General features: G+C 33.3%; 1 protein-coding gene across 1 annotated transcript; it reads left to right on the plus strand.

The window, feature by feature from the left end:
• The first annotated feature begins 2,767 nt into the window (after positions 1–2,767).
• Positions 2,768–12,368, plus strand: LOC148869199 (aldehyde dehydrogenase family 2 member C4-like). Its single transcript, XM_088967822.1, has 9 exons — positions 2,768–2,994; positions 3,524–3,666; positions 6,896–7,279; positions 10,280–10,369; positions 10,494–10,667; positions 10,753–10,890; positions 11,129–11,266; positions 11,417–11,478; positions 12,042–12,368. The coding sequence occupies exons 1-9, from the start codon at positions 2,892–2,894 to the stop codon at positions 12,313–12,315; spliced, it is 1,506 nt and encodes a 501-aa protein (XP_088823948.1). The 5' UTR covers positions 2,768–2,891; the 3' UTR covers positions 12,316–12,368.
• The last annotated feature ends 583 nt before the right edge of the window (positions 12,369–12,951 follow it).

Raw genomic sequence — 12,951 nt, forward strand, 5'->3', positions numbered from 1 at the left:
GGGCAGAGGTAGGGCTATGGTGAAAAAGAAGAAAGGTGAATGTAAAAAAGGATAAAGAAGTGGTGTAACTTTTCCCTTGGAGTACTTTTCACAGTGGATTTTTCTTCAGAACTCTACTATGGATGTAGACCACAGTGCCCAAGTGTATTGATGTATCAGATCCTTATACAAACATGTTAATTGTACTCATCTCAAATATGTTTTATGCAGATACAAAAAAAATCATTTTGTATTTGTGCTGAATATAACCAAAAGATTAGAAAATACTTATTCAAATGGCATATGAAAATGAAGTAAAACAAAGATAAAGAGAAACAAGAAAAAAAAATTAGAGAGAGCATACAAATTTGTGTGATTAAGCTAATAGATTATGCTCACAAGTGTAGGAAGAGCAGAAATAAACTCTGCAGAGTGTTAGTAGAGAATACAAGGTTGAACAAATTCTCTCATAAAACCTTGAACTTCAATACAACCCAGTTCTCTCTCAAAAACTCGCTCTACCTTTTTGTGCATGTCAAAAAGATGTGTATAAAAGAGAAAACCTCCAAACAACATAACACAATGAATTCAGGTCAGACCCATAAGCTGAAAAATGGATTGGATCTAGAATCAGAACATAAAACATGCCACAACAAGAACTCAATGCACAACACAACAATTTGTATTCACTCTTCCCAAATGGCGCCTTACTCTCCTTAAACTTTATTATATTTCAACTTCCATAATAAAATAATGCTACTTATGCTGTTTTATTTATTATCATATTCTATTCAAACTCATCCAAAACAAAACCAAAATAAAACTTGGAACATAAATAGAAGGATGAATTGAATGAAGACTTTTGGAAGATTTTGCCAGTCCAATGAGGAATAAGACTCATATGTAATACACACAAGGTAGGGTTTCTTAATTTATTTGAGGAAGAACAAGCCATGATTTCAGAAATTCCATTGGTGTAATTTTAAATGCATACAATATATAAACATTGATATGGATGTGGGCTCATACAATTGCAATAGCTTCAGAATGGAACCAAGCCCCTCCCCATCCAAGCTTCATTTGATTAAATGTTCATTACATCCTATCTTTTTTAAAATAAGTATATTGACTTGGGGCTCATGCCCTAAAATATCTCAAAGTCTTATCTCTTGATTGCGTGAAGATTTTTCTTTAGAAATATACTTGCTGTATGATCTTAAGGTCTTAATCAATCCATTGATGAGCTGTCTTGTTTTTTGGGAGCAAAAATTTATTGTGTTTTTGGATTTTGAGAGGAGAAAGTTGGTTAATGGGATTTTGATTTTTATTGACCAAGTGTGTCTTTTAATAATGAATTTTTATGACTAAAAGAACATGGATAAATGCACTTATCCAAAAAGTATTTACCAAAAAAAAAACTACCCAGATAATTACATTTATCCGGATAAATAATTTACCGAAAAGTGAATGAGACCTTAATGTAAAATAAATAGGTGTAAAGCAAAGTTTTCAATGTAAAAGAAGAAATAAAATTGAAAACTTTACAATCGTCCCTAATCGATGTTTGGTAAATGTTGGAAAGTTTTTCATTTTACTAGCAAATTAATACTTTATTGGTGATCGAATCAATGCCTACATGCATATGAAACAATACATATAAGAATCGTTCTTTCATCATCTTGTTGTGATAGCATAATCCTTTCAAATCGCTATTTTAATGTATGGTGCTCATCTTTTTTATATTATAAAAGGGTGTTGATTTGGATGAAGAGAATATCTTTTTATCGTCTTTATATGCTAATTATTTTTTTGTTCAATTATTGAAGATTCAAATGAAATTTGATTTTTTATAGAAAAAAAAAATCTTTCGGCACGATCACAAGCACCATTGACTTTGATTTTTTTTTTTTTTTATTATCTGTCCATGTCCATAGAAGCTGCAATCAAATGCCTCCCAATCATCCACCAATTTTAGCCAAATTAAAGAACCCCCTCAAAAGATTCCAGATGGGCCAGAAACTAATAAGGAGGAGAAATCTGCGCTGAGCTCGTCAAATCATGGTCTTCGGCCTTCCATGTATCGCCGCAACCCCACATTATGTCATTTCATCAAATTTAAGATAGAGCTACATCAAAGGCCATGATTCACAGTTTCAGTCCAGCGCTAATTGATATTTGAGAGAAACAAAATAGACTAATCAATCAATCAAGAGTGAACACATCAGTATAGTGTTATATATGAATGGCCCCACACGAACTTATACCTTATGAGAAACTTTGAATAGCCCACTTTGTTTCTAGCCCCTCCGGCCCCATCAAAAATGAGTTGGGCTCGTTTGGCACCCAATAGGTGGAAAGGTTACAAAAGAGAAAGATTTGTCCAACAATGAAGGCTACCAATCAAAAGGATATAAAATGCTAGCTTCACGGGCCATGTCTGATGTCTATCTGTCATGGAATGGTGGGTATGTTGTTTTGTGAAAATATAAAGGGTATTATTGGGTGTCATGTTTCGATCTTTTGACTCAGTTCAGAAATAATACGAATACAAATACTGTACAGTATAAATATAAAGTTTATAATACGAAATACAAAGGTTTTGCACTTTTCCCGAACTGATCGAGCTGGCCAATTGATATCTGTGTACAAGACCCATAAGAAAATGGAGCTGTTCCATTGCGTCTCATTTTAAAATATTTAATTATCAATTGATTAGTCTAATTATTATTAATTTCATTTCTAACTTGTCATGTGCTCTATTTTTATAAAAAAATCAGCGTAGGCCAGCGGGCTACAAATTTTCTTTATAAAGGAGAGAAGAACCTCTCCCTTCTTACACGCAGATTAGTAGAGAGAGAGGGGGGGGGGGGGGGGAGAGAACTGAGAAGAACCTCTAACAGAGAGAGAGAAGGATGGCAGGTGAAAGTAATGGAAGCGCAGAAAATGTCGTCAAGATCCCGAAAATAAAGTTCACGAAGCTGTTTATCAATGGAGAGTTCGTGGACTCCGTCTCAGGTTTACATCTCCTAATTGGTTTTCTTCGTCTTCTTCCTTTTTGTTTCTCAGTTACTTCTGATCCGTCGAGAGAACAAGTGCCTATACTTAGTTGAGCCTTGAACTTTCCCCTGCCGTGAATTTTTATCTTAGTATTTCTTTGGTTTCTGCATGACGTTGATCTCGAGATTAGCTCCTTTAGTCCTTTTTACCAGACACGTCTCTTCCACAATTCTTTTGGAAGAAACACTGGAGGCAGATTGAGCTCATTCTTGTTCATCCAAAGGAGAAATTACAGAGTTGAATGAACGTCTGCTCTCATTTCTTAATCTTTGGATGCTCTGAATTCTGAAAATTAAGTAGTTACACTAGATTGCGATGGATGTTTACAAGTGAAAACTCATAGAAATTGCTTTTGGTGCATCCTCGTCGTCGTCGGTGTTATCTTCTCTATCTCTATTGCCAAATCAATTATATATACACGATTGATCTGGCTTGTGCCTGTTAAATTATTGGTTGATCGTTAATGTGTGTCGGAAAACATGAACAGGGAAAACATTTGAGACGATTGATCCAAGAACGGGAGAAGTGATAGCTCGAGTTGCACAAGGAGATAAAGAAGATGTCGACATGGCCGTCAAGGCTGCAAGAGAAGCTTTCGACCATGGAAGATGGCCTCGCATGCCTGGCTCCGTGAGTTCTCTCCTCTTGTTTAACTTTCTTCCTTAGTTTGCTCCTCATTTATAATCTTTTTCTTGTACTCTTTGCAATTCCTTTTTTGGTAAGTGTACTCTTTGCAAATGCTACATAAACCAAACATCTGTTTTGTCAACATCTCTTCAAATATGTAATAAGTAGATTAAATTGTAAAGTTTCAGTCATCATTGACAAGCCATTCTCGCTGGCTAGACTCTTCTTTTTGTAGTGTTTTACATTTTTAATGTATCTTTTTTTCTTTTGTTCATTTATCAAAAAAAATATAACATTTAAATTGAAGGAATTGAGTTAGGTGAAAAGTAGTAGTTTAATTTACAACTTAAACCTTACAATTAAATAGAAACTAAATTCAAAGTTGAGTATTTTAGTCAATGTATTAAAAATTGGACAAGACCGGACGGTCAAACTGTTTGGCTCGGGAACTGATCAAGTCACTAGTTTCATTTTGGCCTTGATCCGCTATTTTACAAAAAAAAAAAAAATGTTGAAATGATCAGATAACCGCTGACTTGGACGGTTTAACCATTAAAATGTTCAACCTAGTTAATGGTTCTAGAGTTGCTTTCAAATTAATCCCAAATATTTAATTTATTTTAAAATAAAAATTAGAAAATAAAAAAATTGAAAAAAGAACATTTTATATGTCATAATCTTGTTCGATTATTCCCAATGGCCAAAATTAATTAGGGTTTTAGTTTTTCCATTTTGATTTTGAATTTTTTTATTTATTTTATGATTCTTTTTAAGTTGCAACATCAAAAAAAATTGAAATTCCAATAAAGAAATCAAAAAATCAATGCAAGAGATGAAAGATTAAACATCAATCTTATATTAAAAGCTAAGGTACACCAATGAAACAAGCCATATGGGATTTGAGAGAGATTTAGAGAGATGAAAGAGATGTAAGAAGAGAGCAAACAATGTTGTAGTGGCGATGATGATAAACATGGAGATAACTAGTGTGGCAAATGGATGGGTTGGGTTGAATACCAACCCACGCATATTGACCCAATAACCCATTTGCAGCCCATGTTAGTGGGTCAAAGTGGGTTAATGACTCACCTTTTTTATCTTCTAATTTAAATTAAATTTCTTTTTTATTTTTCTGTATTTTATTCTAATTGCATAAAAAAAACATAAAACTATATATTTCAACTAAAAAACCATAAAAATTCCATTTTTTATAAAAAATCCACAAATCAAAAACAAAACAAAATAATTGATAAACTATATATGTTATTCTAATTTCATGAAATACATAATTGATAAAAATTAAAAATAATATAAAAACACAAAAATTATAAAAAATTATATTTTATAGCCAAAATAGCAAATATTGTAGATACACAGAAAATTATTAAATTTATAAAAAGAGTATAACCGATCTGAGCATCCAATCAATCCTTCCTGTGCAAATTTCAGCAACCACACTTATTTGAAAATTTCAGCAACCAATCAATCCTTCCTGTGCAAATTTCCTTATGTTTTGTGGATGTAATTTTGCCTCCATGGATTCTTCCCTTCTCTTCTTCTCAGTCTGAGAATTATTCACAAAACATCGGAACAACTTTCTCTCCTCTACCTATATTTCCAATGCCCAGTTCTAATATCATCACGACCTTGATGAACCCATCCTATTCTGCATAGATCTGAGTCACAACTCTCATTCACGATCTATGTTTCCAACGAACTTACCCTTCGACGATACCATCCATTATTTTCTCCTTCAACCTGTATAGGTATGAGTCGCCGCTCCCTTCCACAATCCGAGTTTCTAAAATCTGAGCATCCAATGATTCTATCCTTCATTCTCTCATTCAACCTGCACAGATCTAAGTCACCACTCCCTTCCACTCCTAAAGATAGCTGCTATGGGCAGTTTCTTTTTTTTTCTTCTTCTTCTTCTTCTTCTTCTTCTCTTTAGGGCAAAACAGTTTTGCAATAACAATCGGTGAACATGGTGACAACCACCTCCAGTAACGTTTTCTTCTTTTCTTCTTTTTCTTTTCTTTTTTTTTTTTTCACTTCTCAGATTTTACCGGTTGCCTCCCCAAAGTCTCACACTCTCCTCTCATAATAATGTATATATGTTGTGGACTTTAACATAATCCTAATTTAATGGTAAAAAAATGTTACATTATATTTTACATCTTACCAGTTTAACCCGCTCAAACTAGACAATTGAACCGCTAATCCAAAAACCGGAAGTCAAAGCAATTCCATATAAAATTATAGATATGTTCAATTTTTTCTATATAATTTTTTTTTGTATTTTTGTGTGTAAAAATAATTCTGATATGTTATATTTACTTCTTATTTAATGTGCCTGAATGCCTTTTTTTTACAAAATTTATGCATTTTTTATTTTTATATTTTTATAGTTTATTAATTTTTATTATTTCTTTATGACATTAAAGGTTAACACATTTAACCCAAACCCAAAAGTTGAACTATTTATTATTATTTTTTATATTTCATTTTTGGTTAGTTCTAAATTATGTATTTCATTTTTATTATCAATAAAAATAATTCATGTTTATTATACTTATTTTTTTATCATAAAAATATCATAAATGTGTCTAATTTTTTATAAATTTCTATATTTGTTTCTAATATACAAATTTTATTACCTAACTACGACTTCATAGGTTGATCAAATTGATTTAGATGGTTGAAATGCTTAGATAAAGAATGATTTTAAAATACATGGGTTTATATTGTTAAAAATATTAATATAGATTTAAGTAGTAGCATTTATTAGTGAAAATAACTTAAAAACATAGGATTTAATAAAAAATGATATTTAATACCTTAAGTATAAGACTTAATGAGAGGGGATTAAATGATGTGGAAAGTAATAATTGAAGTTACATTTTCAACCCTGAGATTGGTTAAATACGCAAATATGACCACTATAGTAACCATTAGAGCATGCACCAAAACTATAAATAAGTGACTTTTATACTATTTATGAAATAAGTAAATAGAAGGTAATTTTAGTCCAAAAAAATTTTACACTGTATTCAAAAATATACATATATAACATGTATATATAATCAATATTTCAATTATCATTCTGGTTATCTGTCTGGCAACATTCCCTTCTGTTTGGTCCGGCCAGGATCGAGTAAGTTGCATATTATTAATCTTATGTTAATTAACTTTAAGTAGTTTCAATAATCTCTTTTTTTTCTTCTTGATCCAGGAAAGAGGAAGGATAATGATGAAATTAGCAGACTTGATAGATGAAAATATAGAGGAATTGGCTGCACTTGACACCATTGATGCAGGAAAGCTGTTTAGTATGGGCAAGGCCATGGACATACCAGAAGTATCAGGCCTTCTCCGTTATTTTGCAGGGGCTGCGGATAAAATCCATGGACAGACACTAAAAATGGCAAATGAGTATCAAGCGTACACGTTGCTTGAGCCCATTGGTGTTGTAGGGCACATCACCCCCTGGAACTTCCCATCCACCATCTTCTTCCTCAAAGTTGCCCCAGCCTTGGCCGCTGGCTGCACCATGATAGTGAAGCCCGCTGAACAGACTCCACTTTCAGCTCTCTATTATGCACATTTGGCTAAGCTGGTATGTTTATTAAGTTTTTAGCATAGTTTTGAAAACTGGACGGCCGAACTGGTTGACCCGGAAATCATTCAAGCAATTGGTTCTGTTTCACTTTAAAGCTGTTTTTAGGCCAAAAACCGTTGATTTAGTTGTTTATCTAGGTGGTTGAACCACCGACCTATCAATTCAGACAATAATTTTTAACCTTTTTATTTTAACTTTTTATTTTTTAAATCAGAACGGACTATTCATTCGAACCGGATGATTGAACTGTTTGACCCAAAAACTGATAGCCAAAATGGTTCTATTTCCAATCCAATTTTTAAAACATTGGTTTTCACTTGTATTGGTAAAGTTATTTTTGGTGTCCCATAAAAGAAGGTATGTTGGACAGTAGGGATGCAACTTGGGCTTCAGATTGAGCATTTGATCTAATTTGAAGGGCCCAGGCCTTGGTTTAATGCAGTTTAAATTCTTTTGAAGCCGGATTCACTGCCAGCAAAGCGTACTAAATGGTAACCAGCCTTGAATTGAGAGCTCGTATATGCTACCAACAATATGCTCCTAAGTTCTAAGATGTCCTAACTGGCCAATCCCATATATATTGGGAAATCTCCCCATGAATGACAACATAAATGTTTTCAATGTACAGTTCCAGTGGCCTGTTGGGAGACTGTTAGAAGCGTTTTATTGATAGCAGTTTCCTTCCCTAGGGGTGCTCACAGTTGGGTTAACTGAATCGTGGACTAATTTTTGAAATTATTGAAGCTGATCGGTTAACCGTCAGTTCGGTTTTTTATTATTTACAATATTTATTATAGAAAAATATTTAAATATATAATAAAATAGTAGAAATACATATAATGTTATATTTTAAATAATAAATAATATATTATATATTATAAATATATCTATATATATATATATATATATATATATATAAAAGGCATACATATTAATTTATAAAGTATAAAATATATAAATATATGTATATCAGTTAGTTCAGTTAACCACTGGTTTTTTATTTTGATTAACCAAAACTGAACCAATACCTTTGGTTTTTTTAAATATTGAACCAAAACCAAACCGACCTATTTGATTAACCGAATAGTAGAAATATATATAATATTATATATATTTAAATATATAATAAAATAATATTATATATTTAAATATATAATAAAATAGTAGAAATATATATAATATTATATTTTAAATAATAAATAATATATTATATATTATAAAAATATATATAAGGCATACATATTAATTTATAAAGTATAAAATATATAAATATATGTATATCGGTCGGTTCAATTAACCACCGGTTTTTTATTTTGATTAACCAAAACTGAACCAATACCTTTGGTTTTTTTAAATATTGAACCAAAACCAAATCGACCTATTTGATTAACTGAATTTTTGGTTGATTTTTTTGGTTGGTTCGATTTTTTGATTTTTTTTTTTTTTTTTTTTTGTTTTGCTCACCCATACCTTCTGTGAATTGAGAAAATCTCTCCGATGCATTTTTTGTTGGAAGTTAGATCCTGATTTAATTCTTTAGGCTGCGTTTCATTGTGGTATAAAATCATTTTTACAACGGTGGAGTAGAGTGATGATAGTTTATCGAGAGTGAAAAATGCCGACAGGAGAGTTAGAAAAAATAGTCATTAAAAAATCAGTGTTAACATTATATTGATTATCGATGTAAAAACTTTCTTGAATAACATTTTTGCTACGGATAAAACCAAACCGAAGTACTGACCCAGAGTTTACACCAAAACAAACACAGCCTTAGAATTAAATGAAGGACCAAGGGTCAAGATGCATAAAAAAATGCCCACCAAAAGTCAAGGAATCTTTCATGGTGACAAATTGATTAGGCCCAAATTGGCCTCGTGGCGTGGGTTCTCTCATCATCTCTTATTAACGGCATATTTCGTGAGTCTCAGCTGAAAATAAACAAAACTAGGCACATCACACCTTTGAATAAAAAATTAAGAAAAAAAAAAAAAAAACCAACTAGGCACATCACAACTTTGTGTCACTTGTATTAATATAATTGAGCCATAAAAATCAATGTGAAGAAAGGCATTTCTCATGTATTGAGGACATGTGGCATGAAGTAGTGATGTATTTTAACATTTATTTTAGGTCTTTTTTATAGTCTATTCTATCTCAAAATTCATAAATTAATTTCTCAAATGTATTTATACCACAGCTATAAACACCATCCCCATGAAGTGGAAATCACCAAATCAGCATTTTGGGTTGGATCAACAATGGATAGACCCTAACTCTAAATATTTAGGTTTAAGATTGACCTGCAGGTTAAATGGATCAAATCAATAGGTAAACTGCCTGAATCAGTTGATTTTTGGCCAAGTCAATAGTTTCTTTAACAAAATTAAAAAATATGGGTTTAATTGTCCAATTTGAATGATTTAACTGTCCACACCGGTTTGAAAACAGGTGATTCAGCGGTGACCCGTCACCCAACCCAAATCCAAAATCTTTTTGGGTCAACTTGGGTCAGGTCGCCTTCTAATTCGGGTCACTTGGGTCAGGTTTGAGGTTGGGCGGACTTTTTGCCAGGTCTACGGTAAATCATCAAAGTGCATAAATGCATCTTCTGTGATATGCTTAGTGTTTGTCGTTTGCTTTAACTCTCTAAGCAGATGTGGACAATGTGGAAGGCAGTAATATTAAGTGGGTCCCATATTGGTTTAGACTGGAACAGGTGGCCAACTTAGAGGGTCCCCTACTTGGTTGATGGCTTGGATTAACCATATCATCCTTCCACGTGGCAAAAAAATATGGCAAAGCAGATGCTGACTAGAGAAGCTTTTTCTTAATAATAGCTTCAGACTTCAGTACCGTTGCATTAAATCTGATTTTCCAATCAACTATTAATAACTAGAATAATCTTTGTTAGGGTGCGTTTATATGTAGGTTGAGTATTCCCTTTATAATTTCCTGCAATTTATTTTCTAATGGTTTTTTCTTCTTCAACTTTACCAGGCAGGAATCCCAGATGGAGTACTCAATGTTGTAACCGGATTTGGGCACACAGCTGGTGCTGCCATTAGTTCTCACATGGACGTTGACAAGGCAATCCATATTTTCACCTTATAACATGTTTAGTTACCCCAGAAAAGAGAAACCCATTCAACCTTCTTTAGTAAAATCTACAGAGAAACTGACCTTTGGATTCTATTACTTGTGATGGCTTCAGATTAGTTTTACAGGATCCACAGAAGTTGGGCGGTTGATTATGCAGGCTGCAGCAACAAGCAATTTGAAGGCCGTTTCACTTGAACTGGGTGGGAAATCACCTCTCGTAATCTTTGATGATGCTGATGTTGACACTGCTGTTCATCTCGCTCTGCTCGGCATTTTGTATAACAAGGCAATTTCTTTTTCTTACTTAGTACATAGTTCAGAGCAACAAATCTAGTTCAGTATTGTAATTTGGTGATTGGGTTGAATATCAGGGAGAAATCTGTGTAGCGGGATCCCGTGTATATGTTCAGGAAGGGATTTATGATGAATTTGTGAAGAAAGTTGCTGAAAGGGCAAAAACATGGACAGTTGGCGACCCATTTGATCCTCAGATTCTGCAAGGTCCCCAGGTAAAGCCATGGTTTTTCTTTCTTTTTCAATGAACAATGATACTTGAACTCTAGTGTCATAACAGTGGTAGTAACCACAACAGAGGATGAACATTTCGGAGTGTTCTCTGTTTGGTAAACTGTAAAACATAAAGCCCCATTTGGTCTTATTACAGACCATAAAAAATAATCACTAGTTTTGATGAATTAAGTGTACTATCAGATTTTATGGGTTGTGATCTCTTCATTGTTGGTGCAGGTTGATAAGACCCAGTTTGATAAAATCCTTTCCTACATTGAGCATGGCAAGAAGGAGGGAGCCACCTTGTTGATTGGGGGTAAACGCCATGGAGAGAAGGGATACTATATAGAGCCCACAATTTTTACAGATGCTAAGGTACACTACATCAGTTCTTCTCACATCTGCAAATGTTTGTATCTTGTCTCTGTCTCTTCATACATTTGGTTCTATAGAAAGGAAGTAAAGAATTCTAAAGCAAGTGTAATTAAAATGGGTTTCCTTCATCAATGTGAATGACTTTGCCAGGAAGGTATGAAGATAGTGGATGAGGAAATATTTGGACCTGTGATGTCTCTCATGAAGTTCAAGTAAGCTTGATCTTTTCTCCTTTTCTTCAATTTGATCCCATAGGCTGTCTGGTAACGATGTAAATGGAGTATAAATCCCGGTTCTAGGTAAATTTGCACTCTGGTTCACTTTTGCCTATGTTTGACAACATTACATTTATATATTGACAAATGATAGAAAATGCATTTTTCAATGCATATTTATATTGATAATAAGATGTGAAAATACATCAATAAAAAGGAAGTAAATTTGCATTCAAGTGGGCTTTTGATAAAAAAAGGCATGCTTTATTGGAATTCATGTTTACATCCATTGAAACTAAAAGTCTGTTTGGTATGAAGATAAAGTTATCAGTCCAAAACTAACTCAACTTTGCAATTTATATGAAATGCTTTACACTCTGCGTATTTGCATTCACACTTATTTGCATCGTCTCCTAATGCAGCTATATTTGCAAAGAAACATCTTAGACAGGTTCATACAACAGTCTAAGTTTGATATTTGATGCTTTAGGCTCATAGTTCATGTTTACAACTTTTCAGCCTAAACCAAGGACACTAAAATGCAATTAATGCAATTGTAGGACTGTTGAGGAAGCAATTGAGAGAGCCAACAACACAAGATATGGCCTTGCAGCAGGAATTGTGACCAAGGACTTGAACCTGGCTAACAGGGTGTCGAGATCAATTCGAGCTGGCACCATTTGGATCAACTGCTACTTTGCCTTTGACCCTGATTGTCCTTTTGGAGGGTATAAGATGAGTGGGTTTGGAAGAGATTTGGGATTTCAAGGCCTCCATAAGTATCTCCAAGTGAAATCTGTTGTAACTCCCCTTCATAATTCTCCCTGGCTCTAAATTTATACATCTGTGAATTAAACCAAATAAAAAGAAACTAGTTGTGTTCAAAATCAGTCCCAATGTTACAATAAAATGTTGTTAATCTCTCTTTTCTTCTTCTTTTTCACAGAGAGCCTACCATTTTGTGGGTTTGATCCCACATCTCCATTATGGGAGTGATGCTAAACAATTAGACCTGTTCACAGGCCAGGTCCATCCAAATTTTGGCAAAAGCTAAACTCAAGCCTTGCCCATGAACAGGTCTACAAGCAAATTATCGTCCTTCTCTGCTGAATGTTTTTAGTAAACTAAATATATCAACATACAATTCAATTCAATTGAATGTATTAAAATAATAAAGGATCAAAATATCAATATGATACGTCATGTATCCAAAATCATTGAGACTCGTGGATACACCAATAAACCCAATAAGATATATCCTTTCCATATCCAAGGTCATGGAGACTCATGGATACACCAAAATACAAGGAGTTTAGGGTTTTTGAAAGTTTGGGACGGTGGAAGGCATTCCTCTCGAACTGTTAAAATAAAAATAACATAATAAAAAAATAAGAGTATCGAACTATTAATCTGTTAATAGACACTGATACTGATAAATTGGGTATCAATGCATATCGATATTTTGATCCC

This window comes from Nelumbo lutea, chromosome 2 (assembly GCF_056320005.1).
Source record: "Nelumbo lutea isolate HS-2025 chromosome 2, American lotus-T2T, whole genome shotgun sequence".
In the NCBI taxonomy this organism is placed as follows: domain Eukaryota; kingdom Viridiplantae; phylum Streptophyta; class Magnoliopsida; order Proteales; family Nelumbonaceae; genus Nelumbo; species Nelumbo lutea.